The 26,476-nt window shown below is 41.5% G+C and overlaps 1 protein-coding gene across 1 annotated transcript in view; it reads right to left on the bottom strand.

Moving 5' to 3' along the window:
* LIN28B (lin-28 homolog B) overlaps positions 1-26,476 on the bottom strand; it is a 114,817-nt gene that overhangs the window by 64,774 nt on the left and 23,567 nt on the right. The window contains exon 3 of the mRNA XM_045011020.1: positions 2,858-3,042. Coding sequence (XP_044866955.1) covers positions 2,858-3,042 — 185 coding nt within the window. The remainder of the gene's footprint in view (positions 1-2,857; positions 3,043-26,476) is intronic.

Raw genomic sequence — 26,476 nt, 5'->3', positions numbered from 1 at the left:
ACAATCTGCAGCTGAGGATCCTACAAGAGATGGTCCCTAACAGCCCACAGTCTGGTCAGTCAGCTGAGGTAAAACTGAGGTATCTGGTGTGAGGTAAGCAGAGGTGAGGGTAAAATGGTACTGCAGATGGGACTTGGGTCAAACTGCTGCTTGTGCAAGGTCATATAACTAGCTGCACTGGGCAGGTAATTAAAAAAAGTTCCATGATACAGGGGCTGATAACTTCCAATTCCACCCCCTGAATAAATCATGCTCCAGGGGGTTAATTTAGTGTTTTATTTGTTAGGAACGCTGTCTCAAATTTAGAGGGATTTGGGGGGAATAGGGGTGGGAGTTGGAGGGTCAGAGAGAGATGTGCAAGAATAGAGGTGTTGGAATGAGAACTTGAAAGGGAGGGCATGTGATGGGGCAGGAGGAGCAGATGGAACCACATTTGGAAGGTGGATGGGTGGAAGTCTGGTAGAGAAAAGAACATAGGGTGGTCATTTGATCAGTGGAGGAAAGAACTGGGAGACAGGGCTGGCTGAGAGAGCTTGAAGAAGGCAACCATGGTTAGGGCATGTGGGTGACATGGGAGGGAACAAATGTCGAGAAATGTCTTGGAGGAAAGGATGGGAGATCTGTATCCTTTTGTTGTGACAATGCACAGTCAACCTGTGGAACTCGTTGCCAGGATGTTGTGAAAACCAAAAATATAACTGGATTAAAAAAGAATGAGATAAGTTCATGGAGGATAGGTCCAGCAATAGCTATTAGCTAACCTGGTCAGGGACACAACCCCATGCTCTGAATATCCCTAAGCCTCTGACTGCCAGAAGCTGGGATTGGACAACAGGGGATGGATCACTCGATAACTGCCCTGTTTCTGTCAATGTAGTTAATCCACCTCTCCAAGAGGTGGTAGTTTGGAAAAATTCTTCTGCTGACCTAGCTGTGTCTACAGTGGGTGTTAAGTGAACCTAACTATGATGCACAGGGTGCTAAAATTTTCACACCTCTGAGCTATGTAGCTAGTTCAATCTAATGTTTAGGTGTAGAACAGGCCTCAGATAAAAAGCAGGCCGAAGTGACAGTTAATCAGATTAATATTTTGTTATTTAACCAGAGCACCAAGAATTAAACTTGCAGTAGTGTTTATGGGGCAGTCTTTCATATTTAATAAAGACAATGCTCTCCTCCTGCTCCCACCCAGCGGTGACTGCGCTGAGATTCCTGGATTTCATTAGGAGTGTACTAAGTATTTTGCTCTCTTTTTAAATTTTGGTTACAGCTAAGAGCTGGAATTACTGACAGACCCTTCTTATTACTGATGCCTACTTCCAAATTTTAAACTTCAGACATTTTAGTGTGGTTAGAATTCTAAGAACAGAAGAGTGTTTATTTTTTTCACTCTCCCTAATTCACAATCAGTTTAAAGGTTTTGTCATCAACTTTCTCAAAAACAATCAACTTTCAGTAGACACTCAACACAAGAGGCAGTGGAGTCTTGTGGCTAAGGTGCTGCACTGGTACTCAGGACATTGGGGCTCAATTCCCAACTCTGCCACACACTTTGTGTTACCATGAGCAAGTCATTGATTTTGTATCTCTGCCCCAGTTCCTGACCTGTAAAATGGGGATGTAATAGTTCCTTTCTCCCAGCCTTTGTGTATCTTGTGCATTTAGATGTTAAGCTCTTTTGAGACAGGAAGTGTCTCTCACTACATGTATGTACAGCACCTAGCACAGCAGCATCCTCATCTTGATTATGGCCTCTAGGCACTACCACAGTAGGCTGAAGAGACAGAGGAAGGGTAAGGGAGATCTTTCCTCCTTCTGGGGGGACTCTTTGGTACCCTTTCTTCTTGCAAAACTGTACTTTGTTTCAGAACTCACATAATCTGTGAGCCATGCTATCCCTGTAAATTTTCTTCCTTGGTTGAATACCTCAGGGTAAAGGCTGGCTGTTGGGATGCTCAAGTCTGGACATTCAGGGATGCACTAAGCATGATCGGTGCTTCACAAGGTGTCCTTTTCTTGAGCCCAATTGCCATGGCTATCGTCCTGGGCAAAGCTGTGGAAAGTATGGAGACTTAGGTGCCATTGAAATTCACATCATGCAGCAGCTTTTGAGTGGAAAATACCCCCTGGACTAAAGCTATGTCTTTATAGCAGCATAGTCAAAAGCATCATGAAACTTCTTCAGACCATTAGATGCAGAGTTGAACTGGGAGTGGATAAAGGGTCAAATCCTGAGCTGGTGTGAATGAGTGCAGCTCTGGGATTTGGCCCATAATCTGTAAAATTACTTTAAAAAACCCATGAGCTGTTCTGCAGACCACCATAAATTAAGGCATTTGGAAGCGTCCAGAACTTGGTTCATTAAGTGAAAATATAACTAACCAACTTACATTCCAAGTTAACATTAGCTTTTCAACCTAAATTGCACAAAATAAATCTTCTTCTTCAGATGTACAGTACTAACGATGTCCATGTAACAAAGCAATCAGCATGCAGCCATCAGTTCTGCAGGCTCTTATCTCAACTGAGCACTACATCGCTTCACCTGTCTTCAGGGTGACCTCTCTTTTTAGTCCAATCACAATATTTTCAATATAACCTTAACATTCCTTTGCAAGCTCTCCCCAACTCAGTACGCAAGGATTTTAAAAATGAAAGTGATCAAGTGAGCAAAACGTATTTCTACATATACAGATCAGGCTATCTAATCAAAGTGCTTAGCTACTTGTACAAACCAAACTTGCACAGAAGGGTTTCCTGTCACATATGAATGAGTATTGAAAATACAACATTCAGAAAAACTTGCAAAGAAGAAGGTGGGATGGAGGGGAGGAGAGTAACAAAGTAAAGTAATTACCTATCTCCCTTTGGTTTTCTTTTCTGTACTGTCTTCCCTTTGGGTCGTCTCTCACTTCCTAAACAGGGGCTCCCACCAGGGCCTGTTACCCGTATTGATTCAAGGCCTTTGGAAGATTTCTTAAAAGTAAATTCCACTGGTTCGCCTTCCTTTAGGCTTCTAAATCCTTCCATGTAAAGCTTGCTCTGTAAATAGGAAAAATATTCTTGGTTACTATTGCCTTAAAAACAAAGTTGACAATTATAATAACAGGACAATATTAACTTTCCTGTTATGTTTATCCTACAAGACACAGGTTGAATTGGGTTCCTTTAATAAGATCTACTAAAGATACTACACTTATGGTCATGGGGAAAACATTCTTCAAGCTTAAGAAATAATGAGATTCTCTTTTTGGATATGAACAAAATTGAAATAATAATTTCCTTATTCTCTGCTGAATTGATATGGGCTTTTGGGCTGCACAAATCTACAAGTGCTGTATGCTCATACAATTCTCTGTAGAAACTTTCTGCAGTTTTAGGCATTTTAATAGAAATAGAGAAGACAAAGCTAATAGTTGTTTTTTTAAAAATAGGAAGAAAAGAGAGCAAATGCTCCCTCTCTAAATGAGCCTAGATATTGAGTTCTAGTTGATAATCAAAATGCAACCTATAAAAGAAAAGGGGGGGAAAGGATAGATTAATTTTCAAACTAGCAGAAGTAAAGAATAATGAGCAAAAAGAATGAAAAAGGAGCTGCTGACAAAATGAATTGCAAAAGGTAATTCAGTTACTCCAAGGGAACTGCTAAGTTAGCATTCATTGCCAGTAAAACTTATCTTGTTAGTATGATCTTAGTATGGATTTATTCTTTGATCCAAGAAAAGCAAATCATTATCACCAGGGTCAGAGAAACAAAACAGCAACACTGATAATCTTTTGGTATATACTTCTAGTGTGAAATCCTGCACCAATGAAGTCAATGGGAGTTTTGCAATTGACTTGAATGGGGCCAGGATTTCACTCCTCATCTCAAATCCTTTGAATGCTGTATAATACTAAATCTATATCCAAGGATAAATCTGCTGAATAAAAAACTTGGATGAAATGGTTAGCAAGTTAAGTGAAACAGAACAGAATGTAAAAAAAGAAGACAATAATAAGACTCTGCTCTTATTAAATGTTTATTCAAAGTGTTATATTTAACATAGACAAGATTAGTGGGAATATAAAGTGAATATTACAGAATCACTGGCAATACCCAATACTTGGACTGGGCTTTTATGTTTGTTATAAAAACTACAGGGAAGGGGAACGAAGAGGGGAACACTTTTTTGTTGTTGTTATTGGCTTGTGAATACTTCAGAATAGACAACACATCTGGATTGACTCATACAAGCTACCCAGCCGGCACTCTCTTGGCTAACCATAGAGTCAACAAAGGGAAGCAATCTTAACTGTGGAGGTAGGATGCTCTGTAGTGGTCTGGAAGGTAGCTGGACACTAAAGCCGTCAATGGTCAACATTTCTCCATTCAACCACGTATAGGGTAGAGTTGGAGAACACCAAGGGATGCTCTTGACCACATATAGACAGCAAGTTGTCCAACATCGCAAGGGAAGTTGGGGGGACAGTGAGTCTATACTAGCCTGCTAGGACCCTCATTTGTGTCAATTGAGCCTGGCATCCCCATTGTAATATCTTCTGTGGGAAGTACTGGGAGGAAGGCTAGTCTTATGGTTAAGGTATGGAAGCCACACTGAGACAGGAAGATTTGGCTCCTGTTCCTATCTCTGCAGACTTCCTGTGTGGGCTTGAGCAAATGAAGTCACTTAATTTTTCCATGCCTCAGTTTCCCTATCTGTAAAGTAGACACTATCAAATACTTACCTGTCTCACAGGGTACTGTGAGATTAAACTAATGATTGTAAACCTGTTTGAAATCCTCATTTGGAAGAAACTACGTGAATACACACACAGGCATGCACACAGTAAAAGAACTCCTACCTACTGGGCTCCCACAGTTTACTGAGCAGTAGCCGTTCATGGTGGTACGGGAAATGTATTACTGGATTCCAAGGTACTATGAGTCACAATATCAGTACAGGCTGACAAAGGGATCTGGCTGTCTTTAGGGAAGGAATTGCAGGTTTTTCAGCAGCTACAAGCGCAGCAGATTCATGGATCCAATGGTTAGGATGAGGAGTGCTTGGGCATGACCAATCCTGCAGCTCGGGTAGAGTTAGTTATTGGACCGAGAGGTCATAACAAGTGTGAAGCGTGGAGCAAACACTGGCCTCTCCTGGTCAGAAGGGTGATGTCTGCACTGCAGCTGGAAGCGAGTCTCCCAGAGTAGGTAGGTAGACCAGGTAACTCAGCTCGAGCAAGGGTGCTAACAATAGCAGCATGGATGATATAGCACAAGTGGCAGCTTAGGCTAGCAACTCAAGTCCAAGCCTGCCTGACCCCCGGCTCTGAGCTTGGGGCTAGCCATAATAGCCAGTCTGCTAGTTTTAGCCTGCTAGCTTGAGCAAAGCTCCTGCAAGCCTGTTAACCCGCACTGGGAGGCTCACTCCCAGCTGCAGTGTAGATGGCCTTAGTGTCCACTGTTTAAAAGGAAAAGACATGAAAGGGAGGAGTGTGCAGTTATCTGTACCCCACTTTATGCTTTTGGCAGCTGCTGGGAATGAAGGTAAAGGTGCTGATAAGGATGTTCCAAAGTGATCAAAGTGGAACACAGTATTTATTATATTAGCCTGTGTGATCTGCAAAAATGATCCAGGAAGAAGCACTCTGCTTTAAAATATCGGGATAGAATTAGGGGGACTCATGTCACATATGTGTGATTTCTAGGCACCATTATAAATTCACAGTATGAGCAGGGGAGGACACATTCAGCCATTGATTGAAATGGACTCCTGCCTCCAGCTGGCCCATGATACAGACCTTCACTGCCCATTTCATAGAATCACAGGACTGGAAGGGACCCCGAGAGGTCATCCAGTCCCCAGTTCTCTGCACTCATGGCAGAACTAAGGATTATCTAGGCCATCCCTGACAGGTGTTTGTCTAACCTGCTCTTAAAAATCTACAATGATGGCAATTCCACAACCTCCCTAGGCAATTTAATCCAGTGCTTAACCACCCTGACAGGTAGGAAGTTTTTCCTACTGTCCAACCTAAACTGCCTTTGCTGCAATTTAAGCCCATTGCTTCTTGTCCTAACCTCAGAGGTTAAGGAGAACATTTTTTCTCCTTCTTCCTTGTAACAACCTTTTATGTACTCTCAGTCTTCTCTTCTCAATTTTTTTCAGTCTTCCCTCGTAGGTCATGTTGTCTAGACCTTTCATCATTTTTGTTGCTCTTCTCTGGACTTTCTCCAATTTGTCCACATCTTTCCTGAAATGTGCTGACCAGAACGAGACACAATTCTCCACTTGAGGCCTAATCAATGAGGAATAGGGCAGAAGAATTTCTTCTTGTGTCTTGCTTACAACACTCCTGCTAATTCATCCCAGAAAGATGTTTGCTTTCTTTGCACCAGTATTACACTGCCAATGTTCCCTCTAATTTTTTTCTATCCATGTGTGAAATGAATTGTGTTATGTGCACCAATATCCAGATAATGTGCAGATGTGCGCCACCAGTAGAAACAAAAAACCTAGCTATAATATATATTTTTAAAAAGTTACCATAGGGATAATTACTCCAGCCAGGCCAGGTTAGGCATTTTAGAACTCACTACTCAAAGAATTAAATTTAAGTGTAAGAGAGAAATAAAAATTATAAAATGCATAGACCAGTCAAAAAACTGAAATAACAGCACTTTGACAGTATAAAATTACAGAGAATATATGTGCATTGCAGGAAGTACTGTAACAAGAAATAACAACAACAATACAAGTATGTGTTGGGAGATGAGTGTGAAAGATAGAGTGTATGTGAGACAGAGCCACACAGGGGTGTGTGTGTGTGTGTGTGTGTGTGTGCGCGTGTGTGTGACGCGCGCTTCCCCATTAAGTAAGCTGCCCCTTTAAATAGATTGGCACTCACCAGTCTGAAGCCTGCTTGTTCAGACACAGCAGCAGCTGCCAATAAGCTCCATCCCATGCTTCACTCCAGAGCCCTGTTGTGTCTCCCCACCCCCACGGAGATGGGGTACAGGGCGGGGGGAGAGGGACACTCTGACATCAGCACCCCACTCCCCTCACACACACACACACACACGCTCTGCACAGTAAGCGGAACAGCTGGCCAGGGGCTCCAAGGCAGAGAGCAGGAGCAGTGCAGTGGGGGGGAAGGGGCCCCTGAAGTGTGCAGCCCTTGACAGACTGCTGGGCAGCCATGCAGCTTAGAGGCAACTTAGCTGTTGACTCATATTTAGCTTGTGATCCACTATGACCCCCAGATCCCTTTCTGCAATACTCATTCTAAGGCAGTTATTCCCCATTTTGTATGTGTGCAACTGATTGTTCCTTCCTAAGTGGAGTACTTTGCATTTGTCCTTATTGTTATATTTTAAAACAAGCACCTTTATGCCTTTTCTCATGCTGTTCCTCAGAGTTGTGAGGAACTCACTGTAAACATCCTCCTTAAAACTCTCCTTTGCTGTGATGCTACAAAAAACTGGACAGTGGCTGCTGGTATGCTGAGACCACTGCCTATCATGCTGACCAGTATTGTCACATTGTTTCCTTGTGCTCGTCCCGTCTGTCTGTATCCATCTGTTGTCTCTTGTCTTATACTTTGATTGTAAGATCTTTGGGGCAGGTACTAGGGCTTCTTGGTGCTATGATAATACAAATAATAAATAATCATAATCCCATTTTTCCGGCCCTGAGTTCACTCACAGATACAGCAGCACCTCATTGGTGCTACAGCAGCCACATGGAAAAACATTAGAAGACAGCCTGTTGTCCTACAACAGTGGTTCTCAAACTTTTGTACTGGTGACCCCTTTCACATAGCAAGCCTCTGAGTGCGACCCCCCCCCTTATAAATTAAAAACACTTTTTAATATATTTAACACCATTATAAATGCTGGAGGCAAAGCAGGGTTTGGGCTGGAGGCTGACAGCTCGCGACCCCCCATGTAATAACCTCATGATCCCCACAGTTTGAGAACCCTTGTCCAACAACAACATTTTGTCCTTGTCATAACCATAAAGATAAGTGTTCCAAATGGGATAGTCAACATGGATCAGAGAAGTGTGCTGCTCACAAAGGGCATCAGTCAAGGTGATGTGCATTTGTCTTTATATCTCAGAGACTTTTTGTTTGTATATATATAAATTTATGCTGTCATAACTAAAGCTATGCCAGCGTTTAGGTTATAAACCCTTTTTTTCAGATCTTTTAATTTGGAAAGCAAACAGCTGGAAGCTGATATGTGGTATATAAGTGTTATCTATTTTGTTTTTGCTTATTAGATTTTGTTTTTAAACTAATTTTGGTTAAACTTTTAAATCCTCTTTTATTTAGAGCACTAACTATGGTTTAAAATGTTTTTGTATTGCTCTACTTTAACAACAAAGCTTTCATTTGTAAACAACACGCAAATTTTACTATGGACACCTATGACATTTAAAAAACATTAAAATGTAATTTAAAAGATATTTAAAAGACAGCTACCAAACCTTGATAATCAACTATTAAGCATGTATGATTTGTTTTACACTATGCATTGCTTATTATATGGAAAGAAAACCCAAATTGTTTCACATTGCACCCCGCTACAATATATCTTTGCAGCTCCACAATGTTACAGAGGGACACGACACTCCTCTGATTTACTTTGTAAATGTTTATTATACTGGCAGCTTCCCCATAAAAAGATTCTTTGAGGATGCACCACTATTTTGAAGCATAATGAAAGAAAGTGGCCTGGAAACAAATAGGAAAGATCAAATGTTTGCCCTCTAAAACAGTTTTTATAGAGTTGGTTGAAATACGTGAAACAATATTGGTAATTTTTTTTTTTAATTCCCACTTTTGTTTTAAAAAAATGTCAGTGGTTTCCTGACTAGTTCAATTGCCCCCACTCTCCCATTACTTTATATACATCTTGCAATCACATCCATGCATGACAGTGCTCTGAACACGGACCACCCTCCTGACCTCAGTGAGACTCTACACAGGTCCAAGAAGGACTGACCCATTTATATCCAGTTGCAGGAGCGGGCCTTAGAAAGGGGGAAACACAAACTGACTACACACAAAGTAAACAAATGAAAAAAAATAGACACTCTTTCTCTACTCTCTTTCTATTAGAAACAACCTTGGGTGTTACTTGTAGCCGTAGTGAGTAAAGCAATTTCAGACTCAAATGTGATTTTTAACCTAACAGTGTTCCTCTAGGACGCGCTAGTATTACTTGGTATTGCAGCCTATGCTGTAAGGCCGCACACATCTCCAACACAAGCAGTAGTGTGTCGCAAAAAGCGTACGAGTTCAAATGAGTAACAAACAGAAGGAAGAGTTACCTCACAGTATGATAATGGAGAAGAAAAATACAACAAACATAAACCATCTAAGTAGGAGTGTGCTTAAAAAGAATGCTTTCCCAGCACTGCCTGTGGGTGTTTAAGACTCTCACTTAAACCCACAAAAGGAAGGAAGTTCTGAGTTAAGGCTCATTATGGGGGTCTATTCTCCTCTTGATATGCGTGCATAACTCCTATTAACATGTACGTATGGAAGAGAGAATAGGCCCCCATAACGAGCCTTAATTCAGAATTTCCTTTCTTTTGTGGGTTTCCAGTCAGAGTCTTAAACACCTGCTGTCGCAGCCATGAAATTCTTTGAAAACCGTTCTGTGGAGGGGCAATTTTGCTCAGATGGTTTATAGTTTTCTGTATTTTAATGTTTTTTTCAAAACTGTTCAGTATAATGATCAAGTGCTATCAGAGTACGCTTGGTACTTTACAAAGAAAAAGTCAGAGTCTCTGCCCTGACTTGTTCGTAATCCAGTCAAGGCACAAAGCAGATCAAATCCTGAAGCCCGTTTACACTGAAATTTTAAGAAGTTCTCCCTCCACTGATCTAGCACCAGTGCAGCTCCACCAGTGCTAGTAATAGTGTAAACTCTAGTCTAGAGCATTGTGTCCTGCAGGACAGAGTAGTAACAGGTCTATACTAGCTCTCCTACCTGAGGCGAGGACCAAAATGAAAGAATTCCCTATAATTATCACTGGTGGTACAAGAATCCAACACTGGTTGTTGTTGAAAGGTTTAGTGGAAAAAATGTGTTTTGAAGAGGCAACTTTATTTTTGAAATCCTTCACTTAAACTCACTTCATGTGACAACAGCAAAGAATCCTGTGGCACCTTATAGACTAACAGACGTTTTGGAGTATGAGCTTTCGTGGGTGAATCCCCACTTCGTCGGATGCCAGACTAACACGGCTACCCCTCTGATACTTGACTTCATGTGACAATAATCTCCAGACAGAGCAAAGTGAACCTAGGAGTTTTACACTCCTTCTACCCTCTCCACCCCCCGAATCTAGCACAGAACTCTCACTGACTACAGCTAGATAGCATCCTTTTGGAAAGGGCATCTCTCTGCCACATGATTTTGACTGGCTGCTTCACACAAACTTCAATCTATTGCAGATTATAACAGCTGTTTAAACGTGAAGTACATGAAATCAGGTCTATGTATCCAGTGTACTGTAGTTTTTGTATCTGGTTTGAGATGGTATCTGAAGTAGATTATTTTTCTTATTTTGTATTTTCAAATAACAAGCACAAAAAGCAATAGTTAATATTTTATAAGAGCTGCAGATACTATACCTTATAGATAGAATATACAGTATGTCTGCCTACTCTAAGATAAGCTTTCTTCAATATTTCAATGAAAGAAACAGAAGCAACAGAAATAACAGTCTCTACAGTTTTAGAAATATCCTGTAGGAAAGCCCCAAGCGTTGTAAATTAAGGCTTTTTTTTTTAAAGGTTTAAGGTAACATTTTAAGTATTATTATTCGTTGCCATTATTATTGGTTGAAACTTTTTCTACTGCCTACTAGACAATGAAGGCTCATGTTTGCCACATGAGTAAATGGTCGTACCACTGCTAATGTCAAAATAGTTGTACCCAATTATATCAGCAATTAATTTGTACTTGATCATCTTAGTATTGATAGCAAATTGAACATAATGAATAGGAAATGGAGGGAAAAGAAATACACTAAGGTGCTAACACTGCAAATACTAACACACATTTCATTTTACTACACGGAGTGGTCCCACTGAAATCAATGGAACTATTCATGGTAGTAAAGTTGTGCATGTGCTTAAGTGTTTGCAGGGTTAGGGCCTTTGTGCAGTATAATTACTAGGACCCCATGTGTTGTAGGATGTCATGGGATTTAGCACTGAATGTACCCCATACTACGAAATTATGAAGACTATTTAAACAATTTTCTAGCCCTTACAGTTGCAAAAATAATCTTATGAACATGACCTAAGTGTGAACTGATGTATTTTATCTTCCTGAGCATGCAAGGAACCTAAAACAGTAGTTCTTAGATATATGATTTTTTCTCTCTCTCTCTCTCATCAATTGTGTGTTAATTCTGGAACCTAATGATGAATATATTAGGCCCTTATTCAGCAAAGTCCAACAGCATGTGCCTTACTCCAAGCATGGCATATCTTCAGTAGGACTACTTGTGCTCAAAGTTAGGCGCATATGTAAATAGTTTGCTGAATTAGGACCGAAATGTAAACATTAAATTTCACTACTGATTATTTTAGCAGAAGCATCCACATAGTGGAGTAGATTCTCCACCTTGCTGGAGCACTTCTTGAGTGCAGTGGAATGGAATGCTGGAGGAAGCAGGTTGTAGCTCCCTGATGATCAGCTGCCCAACTCTGGTATAAAGTGAAGCTGCACAGGAGCAGCTCTAACTTACACCACTCAAGGACCTTACACCACTTTGGAGGATCAAGCGTAGTGAAGCTTTGGTTCCTCATATGCACTCCCCATCCCACATCTGCTTACACTGGAGGAGGAGGTGAAGAATGGGTGTGGCCTGCAGCAGAGGCAGTTCTCTACATAGGGGAAATCTCAGCTGGTCATCTTCAAGTTTTAAGACCACTTTGTGCCAAATAATCAGACAGGAGAATCCAGCCCAATGTGATTATTCCACAGTGTCAAACTGCCTCTGACACCTTTCCAAGAACCAAAAGCCCCACTTGTCCTCTACTTAGTTGCCAAAAGTTGCAACTCTTTCCTGCCCCCCTCTCCCCCACCGGCAACTTCTGTAGTGAAATTATACATTTTCCATACTGAATTCCAAAGCACATTGAACATTGAGAGTGTAGTAAAATAAATATTGAGACCACAATTGGGCATGCCTATGTGGTTCTCAGTGCAGAATCTTAAATTAAACAATACAAGGAGTTCTATAGTGACTGTACTATGCTTGCCATTTAATTCAGTAACACCTTCCATTTTGTAAGGTACCTGAACCAGATGTCAACAGATGTAGTTCTTGTAGCATAGCTCCATTATCAGGGAATAGGGGAGAGTTTGCACAGGCTCCCAGAGCTAATGGAAAGGCAGAGGGCTTCAGTATATATGGCCAGGACCTCCAGCCAATCCCCTGAGATCTGCAGGAGTGGAGACTGGGCCTCCTACTTCTTTCACAAAGGGTACATTTGGAGCACATTCTGTTATATGAATCTCATTGAGCTTTTCCTCCCTTTGGGATCTTTTCCATTAATTTAAGGATGGTGAGGACTGCAATATGGCCATGATTTACTCATTTAATTTTGGGGGTTTTAAATAATACACGTAGCTGTCTCAGATTACTCTTCCCCGCTAATAAATCTTAGAACAGCTGATTTTCAATAATTAATAATGTTAACTTGTATACTCCTGTAATCGCAGATAGTACTATAGACAAATATTTTCCATTGGAGATGCTGAAGCACAGGAATGCTATAAAAGGTTCTATTTGTGATCTTTGCTGCATATTTCAAGTATTGAAATAGAATTATGTCAGTCAGTGAGAGCACAGGGATAATATACAGTCACTGACCCACAGTGGCACACTTATTTAAAAATAAATGTATTAAATGCAGATCCCTGAAGTTGGATTTCGTGCACCTTTCAGAGGTCTCCTTCCATATGCTGAAACAGCCTAGCCATCTCAACTTTCCAGCCCTTCTCAGCTCCATCAGTCCTGTTCTCTCAATTTCTCCTACGCACATACATCCACTTGCTCAGGAAAGACTAGCCCTCCTTCTCAATAGAAGTTTTATTTGTTTAGCTCTAAAGCTTAGCCCTCCCTCCCCCCCCCCAGTCTTATCATCCCCTTTCATTCCAATAAACTACATATAATTCAAAAAGAAATCAAGCCCATGTGGGGGGTGGGGAGGGGAAGGAGGTCAGCTGTTCCCCTACTATGGACCCGGGACACAGCCTCCTAAGAGGTCGAGGATCTGTGAGTAGAGAGAGAAATGGGGCCAGGGCCATTTGCACTACCCTGTGGGAAATGCTCTCTGAAGTTAATACAACCTTAAGCTGCGTGCTCCATCCTGCGGAACCCCCCTCCATCCATGAGAGGGAAGAAGAGATGTTTGAAAACTGCCCCCAGCATGGCAGCAAGGAAGTAAGTGAGCATTTCAGTGTAACAAAAACTTGATCATATTTCTTGCCAACCTGGTAGTAATCGTACCCTGAGCTAATAAGCTCCTCAGCCTTTGGTCTCAGAGTTCAGTTAGCCAAGGATAAAATGATTGCCTTGTAAACAGGAAGCTACCTAAGAGATCATGAAGTATTTTGTGCTACTGCAGTCATTATTTCTTATCTGTAATGCAGTAATGCCCAGAGGCCCCATTCTGCTAGGTGTGGTACAAACACACTGGAACTCACAGCTCCTACCTCCAAAAACTTACAACATAATTTATTGTGTACATCGGTGGTGCCAAATCCTTTGCAGAGGACTGAATCCTGTGTTCAGTTATCATCCATAGGCCAGGGAATGGCCACTGATGTGAGCTGAGGGGTTGCACAGAGATCAAGGGGAGATTATGGCCCCTATGTAGTAACTACAGATTTAGTTATTTACTATTTGTTCAGTGCCTTATTGTCACATTTTCACTCAGTGAGAAAACACTCTTTCTTTCTAGGCCTCCCGTATTTCTGCCTTTTGTTTCCCTTTCTTCTCCATCAGCCTTTCTCTGTTTCTCTCACGCTTCCTTGTCTTTGTGAAGCTCCTCTGTTCTTTTTTCTGTATTTCCTTCCTGGTAGCAACTCTAAATTCCCAACCCAGCAGGCTTCACACCCGCTCTCTGCCTCCATCAGGGCCGGCTCTAGGTTTTTTGCCGCCCCAAGCAAAAAAAAAATTTTTGGCTGCCCTCCGTCCCAGGAAAGCCTCCACCAGCGCTGCAACTCTCAAGTGTAGCCAAGCCCTTAGATAGGGGGTGGGGTCATAAGGGGCAGTTAGGGGCAGGGGTCCCAGGAGGGGGCAATCAGGGGACAAGGAGCAGCGGCGCTTAGATAGGGGGTGGGGTCCTGGGGGGCAATTAGGGGGAGGGGGTGATCAGGGGACAGGGAGCGGGGGGGGGGGTTGGATGGGTTGGGGTTTCTGTGGGGGGCAGTCGGAGGGAGTGGATGGTGGCAGGGTGGGGCTTACCTCCCCCTGGAGTGTCCTGTTTTTTGTATGTTAAAATATGGTCTCCCTAACACTCTTCACTCTCAGCACGCAGCCGCATGAGGTCCCCCTCCTTCCTTTCCAGTTGGTAGTGGCCAAGGGAATGCTGGGAAATGTAGTTCTTTCCCTGCTTCAGGGCTGGCTCTATAGGCAGGTAGCTATCCAAGGAACTACAGCTCCCAGAGCCCCCTGTTGGTTCTCAGCTCCCATGCCGCCCCTGCAAATGGGCTGCCCCAAGCAGGTGCTTGCTTTGCTGGTGCCTAGAGCCGCCCCTGGCCTCCATTCCATCCACTGAAATGACCAGCAGTTAAACAGTTAATGTTCACAGTGAAGCATCATCACTGAGCTTTAATACTGACACTCGAGATTTAGGGCTAGTCTATACTAGAAATGCTACATCGGCACAGCTGGATCGATGCAGCTGCACTGCTGCAGCACATATTGGTGAAGATGCTCTATGCTGATAGGAGAGAGCTCTCCCATCGGCATAACAAATCCATCTCCGCGAGAGGTGGTAGCTATGCTGTCCCCGCTGGCACTTAGGTCGGTGTAACTTACGTCACTTGGGGGAGGGGAGGACTTATTCATGTCCCTGAGTGATGTAAGTTATACTGAAGTATGTGGTAGTGTAGATCTGGCCTAACTGAGAATAGAGGACTTGCACCTCTGAGTCACTGATTCAGGCTTTCTGCAGACTCAAGCAGACCTCACTGCACTGGATACACTCAGTCCCCATTTGGAAGGTTATCTTTGCAGCCATGTGTACTAGGAAAGTTACTTTTTCTTAAAATGAAAGCTTAGATTCTGGAGAATATATGCGGCCCATAATGTGTTATTACCTGTATGGCCCTGCGGATGTCACATTGCGCCCCGTGGGCCGCAGGCTGAGAACCACTGCATTAACAGAACAATTCACATGAGTAAAGATTGCAAGATCAAGCCCCTAATCAAGAAGAGATTGTCCAATTTAACATGTATAATTCAAGAAGGTTTATTAATTAGGATGTTTATTAAATACTGCATATTTTAAAATCAAATCCCTGCTCCTTAATTTATGGTCCCCACCTGGATACCTAAATCCTGCAAATGCTGAGAAGACTCATAGATGTTGCAGGCTGTGCTTTCCCCCATCTATGTCACATATTCTCTGTCATGCTCTTTCATATTCCCTCTCCCTTCTTCCCTCTCTCCCCCCACAAATAACCCCAAGACTCATGGACACATCTGTGAGTGCACATGTTAATAGCTGGATTTCTATTCCCCTTTGAAAGCTCCACTGACATAAGGATTCAGTATATTACAAACGCCTAGTTATCCCAGGTTTGCATAAAGCCAATACACCACCTAGAAACTAAAACAGAATTTTGAAATGCATGTTAATGTATTTAATTACCTTAAAATAATATCAGGGAATAAAGGCACTAGGAGATAGGACAAGATTATCTGGGGAAATTATTAGGCGGTTAGAATATAAATGCCCATGAAACAATTACTTAATAGCTATCTTTTCTTTAAAAAAAGGGAAACAAAGTGCAGTTATTTTCATGTCATTATCTACACTGCAACAACCAAATACTCTAAAGGTTTCTACGCAAGAAAAATATAAACAACATTTATACTGCATTAACAATTCCAGACTTACGAATCTGAGGTCTATAGCATAACCAGTTTCTTTTATTAAGATTAACAAATGTGGCTAGCCTCCCATTCATAGCTGTTTCAGAAAAACATTACAAAACCACAAATACATAATCCAGTACATATTTTCGTTCATTAGCATAATCAGTTCCATCTTCCTAAAATTACAGATGACTGAAGACAAAACTTATTTATTTCACATTCTATTTTACTTACGATAAATAATTTTATAGGAACTAAAAATACTGATTGGTTTATTCAGAAATTCAAATAAGTTAATACAAAAAAATACTATGTCTTGAAACGTTAATGAGAACAAAGTAATTTTATACTTTAAACCTGTGTCACTGTTTTATGGAAATGACAGATCATCTAAATGTGTATCAGTCTACAGGTGGAGCACAGCAAAACTGGTAATAAATGACTAACGCTGTCTGGATATAACAGGAAATGAGTGGATGAATAGGAATTAATGTTTTTCTTATATAATTGAAATGCATAATTGTTGTAAGAGTCAATGCTGATGATTCAAAAAGAGTTTGTGTGTTTAGTTCTGAATGCTAGATTCTACTTAACTTGAACTTTGAGAAAAATATCCTAAAAATATTGTACTTCGTTTTTTAAAGAAATACATTTATTTCATTTGTAACTGGTCTGAAATGCACTATTTATACAGTACATCTAAAATAGTTGGACGCAATGGCTGTTTGGGGGATGGGAAAAATTCTGTTCTGTTACAAAGGGAATGTCCCAAGTATCTCCACTGACTTGAATTAAGCTACTCTGAATTTAGAGTGGTGTAGATCCCAAATTTTCTTTTATCAGAAGTATGAAAAATAAATATAAAATGACAGCAGAAGAGCTGAGGATCAGGAAGAAAATAAAGAGATGTTTTTGTTGCAGAGGACAAGATTTAAAAAAAAATTAAAAAAAATAAAAGAAACCCCTCAGATTTATTACTGTAATGTAATATAAAGGGCATTCAGAAATGTTTGCAAAATGTTATTTTCTAAATAACAACACAACGCCATGAAGCCATGATTATATTCCTTGAGGAAATCATTGTAGAACTGGAATATGTTGCATACAATGCATTAATCAAAATAATAATATTGTTGGCTTTAATATTAACAGACTTCAGAGTTGAGTCTGCCATTCTTCTGTCCTCATTTTACCACACTAAGCCTAAGTACCGCAATTGCTTTGAGGCCCCCTGAAAGAGGACCGCATCATCTGCAATACAAAGGCACAAGGGGGTTACTTAAGGACAAAGAGATATTCTCCTTCCAATGAATGCACATAACTCCCATTAACATTGATGAGAGGAGAACATATGTGTCAGCCTTATCTCTGAATTTCCATACTTGTGTAGATTTAAGTTACACTCTTAATAAAATGTATGTCTCATAAAAGACACATACAACTGACTAATTCCAATTTGATTAAAAGAAAGTATATAGTGTTAAAAGGCAGATTCCCCACAACTGAAACCCTTTCACCCACAGATATTCCCCCCCCCCCGCTTTTACACTTCCCACAATTTCATATGTGTCATCAAGCAGCATCCTTTGGATTTTTTACCTGGCTTGAGCTGTGAACACTCACTCTAATATTCTTCACTTTAAATACTAAAATCATTTTGTTACATACCAGTGTAGGGCATTGTTTTATTGGATATGCAAAACACCCAGATTTCAAATATCATCATGGAGAGTTTCACCTATGGTCATTCTAGACCAGACAAATTCCTATTGACAGAATTTTCACCATAGGTTATTCTACAAGATGGGGGGAAATACCATAGGCGAAGAGTGAATATGTTTTCTCTTTGAAAAGTCCTTTCTAGCTCAGGGTATTGAAAGACCAGGGACACCGGCTCTACAGCAATCAGACCCATTCAGTAAAAAACTGCTTGACATTGCTTTTTTAAATTAAGCCACAACTCAAAGAAGTTTACTCATGTTCAGCATATCTGTGACATCAATGCAACATTTCTCTATTTAATGTATCTATTTCCCTGTTTTGATACTGTTTTTTTTCCAATAGGAGATTTCTTTCCCCTGTAAAATTGCTTGCTATCTTTATTAAAACTGAAGTCATTTTATTATGTCATCTTTTGATTTTGACTCTTATTTCTTACTTAGTGCCTGTATTATGTGATTATCTGGCCTGGTTCACTGGATCTACTTAACATTAATGAAAGCTACAACTACTAAAGCTTGACTGCCAAGCAAAAAAATCCCAGAAGGTTGTTTGTGATCTGTACTACTCCTTTTTTGGTTTATATAAAGATGGCTCCTAAGTAGCTGTCTGACTGTTGATTTTTGTTTGCTTTTTTAATACTAGAAATAAACAAGGTCCTGACTTTGGTTAGATCTTTGGATGCCCTTGAAACAGAATGGACGGACATTTTTAAACAGAAAATATTTTAAGATGTTTTCTCTGAAATGCTTTTGGTTCTAAATGAAACTTTGCTTTAAGGAAGCTGTGTGGTTACTATATTAAACACTGTCATTATCCCAGAAGGTAGAGAAATGCAGAGTCTGAGCCTAAGTCAGACCTGCTGAGGCAGTCACAGTTGATATACAGGGGTCTGCAGCCATGGCCTGGTCTGAGAGCAGAGAATTGCACAATTCCATACCAAGACACAGGTGTTGGCTAGTGGCCTGAAACCTGTGAGGTGGTGTGGTTGGACAGACTATGAGGGGTCAGAGGTACAGTTCACCCAGTAACTAACATCAGGCATTTCTCCCTGTTGGAGGTAAAAATTCTGCTTGGGGTTTTGATCTTTTAAATTGTAGTAATTTCCGTTGTTTGTTTTGTTATAGAGGTTTAGGGACAGAATGGGTTGTTTGTATTGTGATTGTCATTTTTATGGTGGAAAGTCTTGGTTTCCCCCCCCCCCTCGCTCTGTTTCCCCCTTCCCCCTCGTGGAAGGTTTTATAATTTTCCCTGAAGATCCTGGATTCCCCTGATGTCCTTTCAAAGATTGCTCCATAGCTGAATCCCCTCAACAGAGAATGCTTTGTCCCTAACGCTCACATGCTTCATCCTGGGCTTTGTGCTCTGCATGGTCCCAGAGGAGCACAGCTGTTGCTGTGGTTCACAGATCAAAATTCCATCCTTGATGTAACTGGGGCTTGATCCATTAAGTGCTTTGATAATTAAGACCAAGGCCTTAAACTGGCATAGGAAGCTGACAGTGAGCCAGAGCCAGTGGAGGGACTTGAGCACAGGCCTGATGTGCTCTCAACAGTCTGAGCCATGGAGAAAGCAGGCAGACGCATGCTGTACCAGCTCAGCCTGTGCACTGTCTCCACACTCAGCTTTAGATACAGTGAGTTATAGTAATGCAGTCTGGAGATGACAAATGCTTGGATCATTGTGGCCAGGTCCTCATCCAGGAGGAAGGGACAACGTTCCTAGTGATCTGAAGGTGAAGGAAAGCATTTTTAGACACTGACACTACCTGGTCATCCAAGTTTATGGAGGAGTCAAAGAGGACCCTGGGGGTTCAAACCACCTTAATGAATGGAGGCTCATGCCTTTAATAGAAGGTGGAAACAGTGTCTCAGCTAGTTCTTCAAAGTGTTTCTCCTTTCAAATCAGCATCACTTCAGTCTTGCCTGGGTCCAACAAACCCTTCCTCTCCTCTGCTTCAAACCTGAGTCCCTTCCACCCTCTAAAAAGCACAAAAGCAAAGTATTTGTAATAAAATAAAAACGTATGTTTAAAAAATGATTAATTAACATGACATGTGTCTCCTGGTCCACTGTCTTACTTCTATGTATATTCCTTCCCCCTGTCCTTAGTGTCTCCCTTTTCCCCTCCTTATTTTTAGATTGTTAACTCTTCAGCACAGGAACCCGTGTCTTCTTCCTCCATGGCTTTTTCTCCAATGGAGATTTGCCCCAGTGCCAGTCAATGATGGAAAAGCCACCTATGTAGTGCAAGTCCCTTGAGTACACTGGCATGGCTACTCTTTGCACTGGTGGTGTGCCCCTGGCTTGAAACCACAGTAACCTCCACTGATGCAAACAGGGGTTCTGCCTATCTACACAAGCAATCTGCAGCAGTGGAGCAATGTGTGGAATTCATTCAATTTGACAAAGTAGTGAAATTTGACAAATTACAAATAACATAAGGATTTACATTTTTAAACAAACAATCTCTTTTATATATGCATGTGTTGCAGCTATTTTGCATCTCGTAATACCTTTTTCTGCACAAATGTGTGACACTGCATGGGCATTAATGCTATTTGATGTGAAGCATTTATTGCTCTAAATGTAGCAACAGAATCACAGAAATGTAGCACTGGAAGGGTCCTCAAGAGGTCATCTAGTCCTTCCCCCACACATTGAGGCAGAATTAAGTATACCTAGACCAAGGCTTCATTGTATTAGTGAAAAAATGAGCAATCCTTCCATGATTGTCAGTCTATCACATGAAAATTAGTTATGTTTTAGCTTTTCATCATATTTACCTTTAGTATTTAATGGGAATTGTTGGGGAAAAAACATGTACTATAAATGAACCATATACTAAATGCCTACAATATGCTAATCTGTGTTTTGTACTGTAGCACTCCTAATTGTTCCGGTCAATTATATTATTTATATTATTTTCATTCTTTCTGCCTTCAACTCTTTTACTCTTGATATGAAATGAGAAAATTATTAAATGTAGCCATTTGGTTATTCTTCAAATGTAAACATTTTGATTCTCTCAAAACTAATTAACAAAAGAAATTAAGTTTGTATTATAGACTAACTGTGAAATAATAATACCTTTTTCTTATATACATAACATCTTATTCAAGTATTTTACACTCTTAAGATTGACCAAATTCATAGAGTAAAATATAGACAAACTAATCTTGCTTCAAGAATTGAACTTTTACTGAAGCATCACAAAACCAAATAAGATACGGAGCTACTGAATTCATCTGAGTAAACTCAATATCTCTAGTTTAAATACTGTAATGACCTTTTCAGAAAAGTAAATATCCACAAAAATAATCAATTTCATTGTATAATGCTGAACTGATCAGACAAATGATTTTTTAGTAAACAAGACTGTTGTTAGTTGCTTACAAGTTAATGGAACTACTCACATGAATAAGGAGTAGCTGTGAAAGTGAAGGTTTGCAGAATTGGGCCCATTAGGAGTTTGTTATGCAGACTATATACTCTCTGTAAAACTTCTATCACTAAAGATTACATCTAGAGTACCAGCTAGATGAGCCATTACAGGCTATTGTAAAATCGTGAAGCAATAACATAAAAATAGATATTTGTTCACAGGGAATTCAGGTAGAATAAAATCAACCTGGTATTATTGTGTTTAAACAAACAAGTTCAAGGGACACATATCAAAGCTTTTTACAAAACTTAAAGACCAACAGAGAATTTCCCCCCATATAAAGTCAAAATTCCAGTGAGATTTTTTTTGTAAACAAATAAATATTTTCCCTGTGAACAGGTTTTCTGCATATTTTCACACTAATTTGTAACTGATAAATTGATCCTCCTATTCTATAAGTGACAGGAAGCAGAGCCAATCAAGATACAGAATTTTCTTCAGTCTTTCAGCTCTTTCTTATGTGACCTTCTGACCCCTGCTGATATTTCCACAGCCATGGAGAATCAACTAGAGAATCATAGATTAGTAAACATTAACATACTGAATTACAGAGCTGATTACTATTGGAATGAGTACTAAGAGGGTCAGCTATTTACACTAACTGGGAACTAACATTAACTGGGATTGAAAAACAACCCTGAAAAAAGATCACATTACACAGCCAAGCATTGCTTTGAGGGTCTTCACAAATTATTGTGCTGAGGTACTGAAAACTAATTAAGGGACAAGAATTGCTGATTCTACATCCTTGATACAGTAATTTGTTATTGATGAAATATGATTATCTAGCCCATATAAAAAATTACCTTAATGTATACCCCAAACACCATGGGAGGGTTACAGCTCTAGATCGGGTTTGTTTTCAGACTGATTTGTGGATCACTAGCAGTCAAATAAAGTCTTCCGAGTGGTTCAGAACACAAAGTATTTGGAACCAAGCATGAGGTGACTGGGCTGTTAAATGGGGAAGTGGAGGATGAAAGGATCTCTTTTACAAAATGCTTTGTCAAATAAAAGAGTTGGATAACTAGTCCTCTGTACAAGGGCAAGGGCATTAACAGCTGATGCACCTTAAGGTGAGCATTAGCCAGAAAATGTGTATATATTCCTCAGGCAGTACTTGGAAAACACAGGAAGGGAAGTCCAAAAAGCCACCCTGCACAGATCTAATGCCAGATGCTTATCTTGTTCCCACCAGAGCAAGGCTGGGGTTTGTGTCAAGCATGTTCTTAATTTGCTGTATTGTGACGAAGACCTTCCGTGAATGATCTTCCTGTAAGAGTTGGTATCTTGACAGTCAAATATAAACTGTACATTTGCTAAATACACATTTTAGTTAGTTTGCTGTTCTGTCAGAAGGCACCACTTCACTAAAGAATTCAACCAGTCATAACTCAATGAAATTATCACAATTGTAGTTCACATGAGTCAGTGTAGCCATTTGCACAAGTACTAAGTGGATTTACTTTTTCCTCCTGCTTCCACTCAAGTGGAGTGCTTCACTCCAAACAGTGGTGCGCTGTGGATGGTTTCTGAACGGCCTGCTGTAGGATTTACAACACCTAAGAGAATTGAGGAAGGATAACTCCCACAATCCCCTCTGGCAAAAATCTCAAGGTTCTTTGGTGTTACTCCATAATCTCCCATGGATCCAGTAAAGGCCAGAAGCTTTTAATAATAGCTTTATAATATGTACGAAGCAGTGCTGATTCCCCCCATCCTCCTTCTCCCTTTATTTTTACCTTAGAAATATCAGGAATGATAATTCTGGTCTCTTCTGGTTTTGCTGAAGGACATGTTAGGCTCTGTCTACACTTACAGCAGCATGTAGGTCCCCTTAGCACAGGTATAAACAGTAGTGTACACAATAAGGCACTGCTTAGGTGAGTCGAGTACATACATGCTAGAACCTCAGGGTATTTAGCCTACCCAGCTCTCGGCATCCCAAGCAGCGCCTCCTCCACCTACATGGCTATTTTTAGCAGTGCAGTGTCCTGCTCCCGCCTCACTGCTGCAATGCAATGAGACACTGCTTAGGCGAGTACAGTACAGACATGCCAGAACCTTAAGGTATGTACCCTACACAGCACTCTCCATGCCCAAGTAGAGCCTTTCCTCACAGTCAGACTGTCACTGCCATGTGTAGCTACACACCTCAGGCAGGATGCAGCCTGCTCTTCACTGCAGCATATAGCTGAATGTACCCTATATACTGCCACCACCAGTGTGGACAAGGCCTTAAATATCTCAGAGGCTGTATATTGTGTGTTCTAATGCCATCACTGAAGGGGTAAGAGAGTGAAAACTTTAGCAAAGGCTTCCATTCTCCAAAATATTAGTCATTTGTGTTTGATAAGTGTTAACAAAAGATTTCTATTCTTTTTGAAGATCTGAGAAGTTATTACTAGGAAACCTAGTTCCTTCCTTGTACACCTCTACCTCGATATAACGCTGTCCTCGGGAGCCAAAAAAATCTTACCACATGATAGGTGGTACCGCGTTATATTGAACTTGCTTTAATCCACCGGAGTGCGCAGCCCCGCCCCCTCAGAGCACTGCTTTACTGCATTATATTCAAATTCATGTTATATCGGGTCGCGTTATATCGGGGTAGATGTGTTTAGTCTTTGAAATCTAAAATGTACTCAATTTTTATCAAATACAACTGTTTCAGTATAGTGTTCTCTACATAAATGTTCAGTCAGAGCTGCTTATACTAGACTATTACAAGTAAAACTTGATTAATCAAAATCCTGTATACACTATATTTACTCCCAATGAAAATACAACTATGAAGCACTGAAAATTTGGTCAACAGATGCAGGCATTATGGTTAAGTGGACAGGGCACTGGATTGGAAGTCAGATCTCCCCTGCCACTGTGGGCAAAAACTTCACTTCTCTGTGCCTCTGCCACCCTACCCCCCACCAGCAACTTTTGTCCATTTTTTTGAATGCCTATTTAGATAATGGGCAGCAGGTCTTATAGGCACTTGCCACCAAATGCTTGGCAGGGAACATTTTTGCTTTATTATGCCCCATGCAGGTTCCAGGGTGGCTGAGGAGGCGGTATCCAGGGAGATTACTGATGAACCTAGGAAGCTGAGTAGCACATATCGCCTCCTCAGCTGCCCCAGAACTTGCATGGGGCATATCAAAAGCTCAGGTTCTTCTTCAGGAAGAGATGTTCTCATGCTGCAGCTTTTCCTGAGTGGCTTAGGGTCTGGGGAGGGGAGGTGTGGCACAGCTGTCCCGGGGCTTCTCCGGGCAAGTGGCAGGGGGCCCCCTTGGGGCTCCTCCAAGCAGATGGGGGAGGGGGGACTGGCATCCAGGGCTTTGGCCAATCCAGGGCTCTTCTGGGTGGCAGCAGTATGGGGGGTGCGCTCGGGGCTCCTCCAGGAGGGGGGGGGGGGACTCGTTGCAGGAGGGCAGGGGGTCTCGGGGCTCCGGCTGCGGGGATGTGTGTGTCTCAGGGCTTCGGTTGGGGAGGGGGCACAAGTGGAGCCAGGGGCTATCCTCCCCAGAGGGGGGCTCCACCCTACGCCCATGATTTAGATTGGAAACTTATTGGAGTTTACAAGGAGTGTCTCTTACTATGTGTTTGTACACTGCCTAGCACAATGGGGCCCTGCTCTCAGTAGGGGCCTCTAGCCACTACTGGAAAATAAACAAACAATAACTCATAACAGCATTTCTTAATGCAATAATTGCGAAATTGAATCCACTGTCAGACATGTTTAAAAAATTATTTCAGTCCTTTGTGTGTATACAGTCAAAAGGTAATGCAGAGTTCATTTCTATTTATAGGGTTTATTTCTGTGGCAATCACACACTGAACTGGACTTCTGGGGATTGCAAAAACATAGATACAGGACCAGATACACAAAGATGGTAAAATGAAGCTATATTCTACCCTCATTCCATCTGCAGAAAGCCCAAGGGTACGTCTACACTACGAAATTAGGTCGATTTTATAGAAGTCGATTTTATACAGTTGATTGTGTATGTCCACACTACGCGCATTAAGTCGGCGAAATGCGTCCTCACTACCATGCCTAGCATCGACTTACAGAGCGGTGCACTGTGGGTAGCTATCCCACAGTTCCCGCTGCCCCCGCTGCCCATTGGAATTCTGGGTTAAGCTCCCAATGCCTGATAGGACAAAAAACATTGTCGCGGGTGGTTTGGGGTACATTTAGTCAGTCGCTTCTCCCTCCGTGAAAGCAACAGCACACAGTCGTTTTGCGCCAGACACCAGGGCGATTAGAAGAGCACAGCTAGGCATGCTGTGCAACAGAGAGGCTTTGAAAACCAGTTTCATGACTGGCCAGGCTTCGGTGTGACAACTGTGTGTGTTTCTCCTTGATGCAAACCCATCCCCTTTGTCGATTTTAATTCCCTGTAAGCCAACCACCCTCCCCACTTCGAAATAAAGTAACTATTATTTTAAAACCAGGCATTCTTTCTTTATTAATTAAAAAAAAATGAGATAATGGACAAGGTAGCCCGGGTGGGGTGGGGGAGGAGGGAAGGACAAGGCCACATTGCTTATTGTAGCCACGCTAAAAATGAAATTGTTTGAATGACAGCCTTCTGTTGCTTTGACCATCCTCTGCAGTGGAGTGGCTGGGTGCCCGGAGCCTATGGAACATGGGGATGAGGGTAGGCGGTTATACAGTGGATGCAGCAGGGGTCTGTGCTCTTGTTGGCTTTCCTCCAGCTCCCAACAGATGCTTCATCCTCATGTCCGTTTGCTCCCCAAACAGACGCTTCATCATGTCCTTTCCTGGCCTCTGCCACCGAATGCCTCCATGCATCAATGTGGGAGGACTGCATGAACTCAGAAAACATGTCATCGCAAGTGTGTTTTTTTCGCCTTCTAATCTGCGATAACCTCAGGGACAGAGATGATAGGGGGTGCGTAGAAACATTCTGTGCTCTACGATTCTGGGGGGACTGCATGGTCACCTCTGCTGCTGAGTTTGCCACGCTGACCAAACAGGAAATTAAATTCAAAAGTTCCCGGAGCTTTTCCTGTCTACCTGGCTAGTGCATCGGAATTCAAAGTGCTGTCCAGAGCGGTCACAATGGAGCACTCTGGGTTAGCTCCGGGAGGCCAATACCGTCGATTTGCATCCTCACTACCCCCAATTCGACCCAGCAAAGTTGATTTTAGTGCTACTCCCCTCG

Source organism: Mauremys mutica, chromosome 3 (assembly GCF_020497125.1).
Source record: "Mauremys mutica isolate MM-2020 ecotype Southern chromosome 3, ASM2049712v1, whole genome shotgun sequence".
NCBI lineage: Eukaryota > Metazoa > Chordata > Testudines > Geoemydidae > Mauremys > Mauremys mutica.
This window is presented reverse-complemented; position numbering and strand designations above follow the sequence as displayed.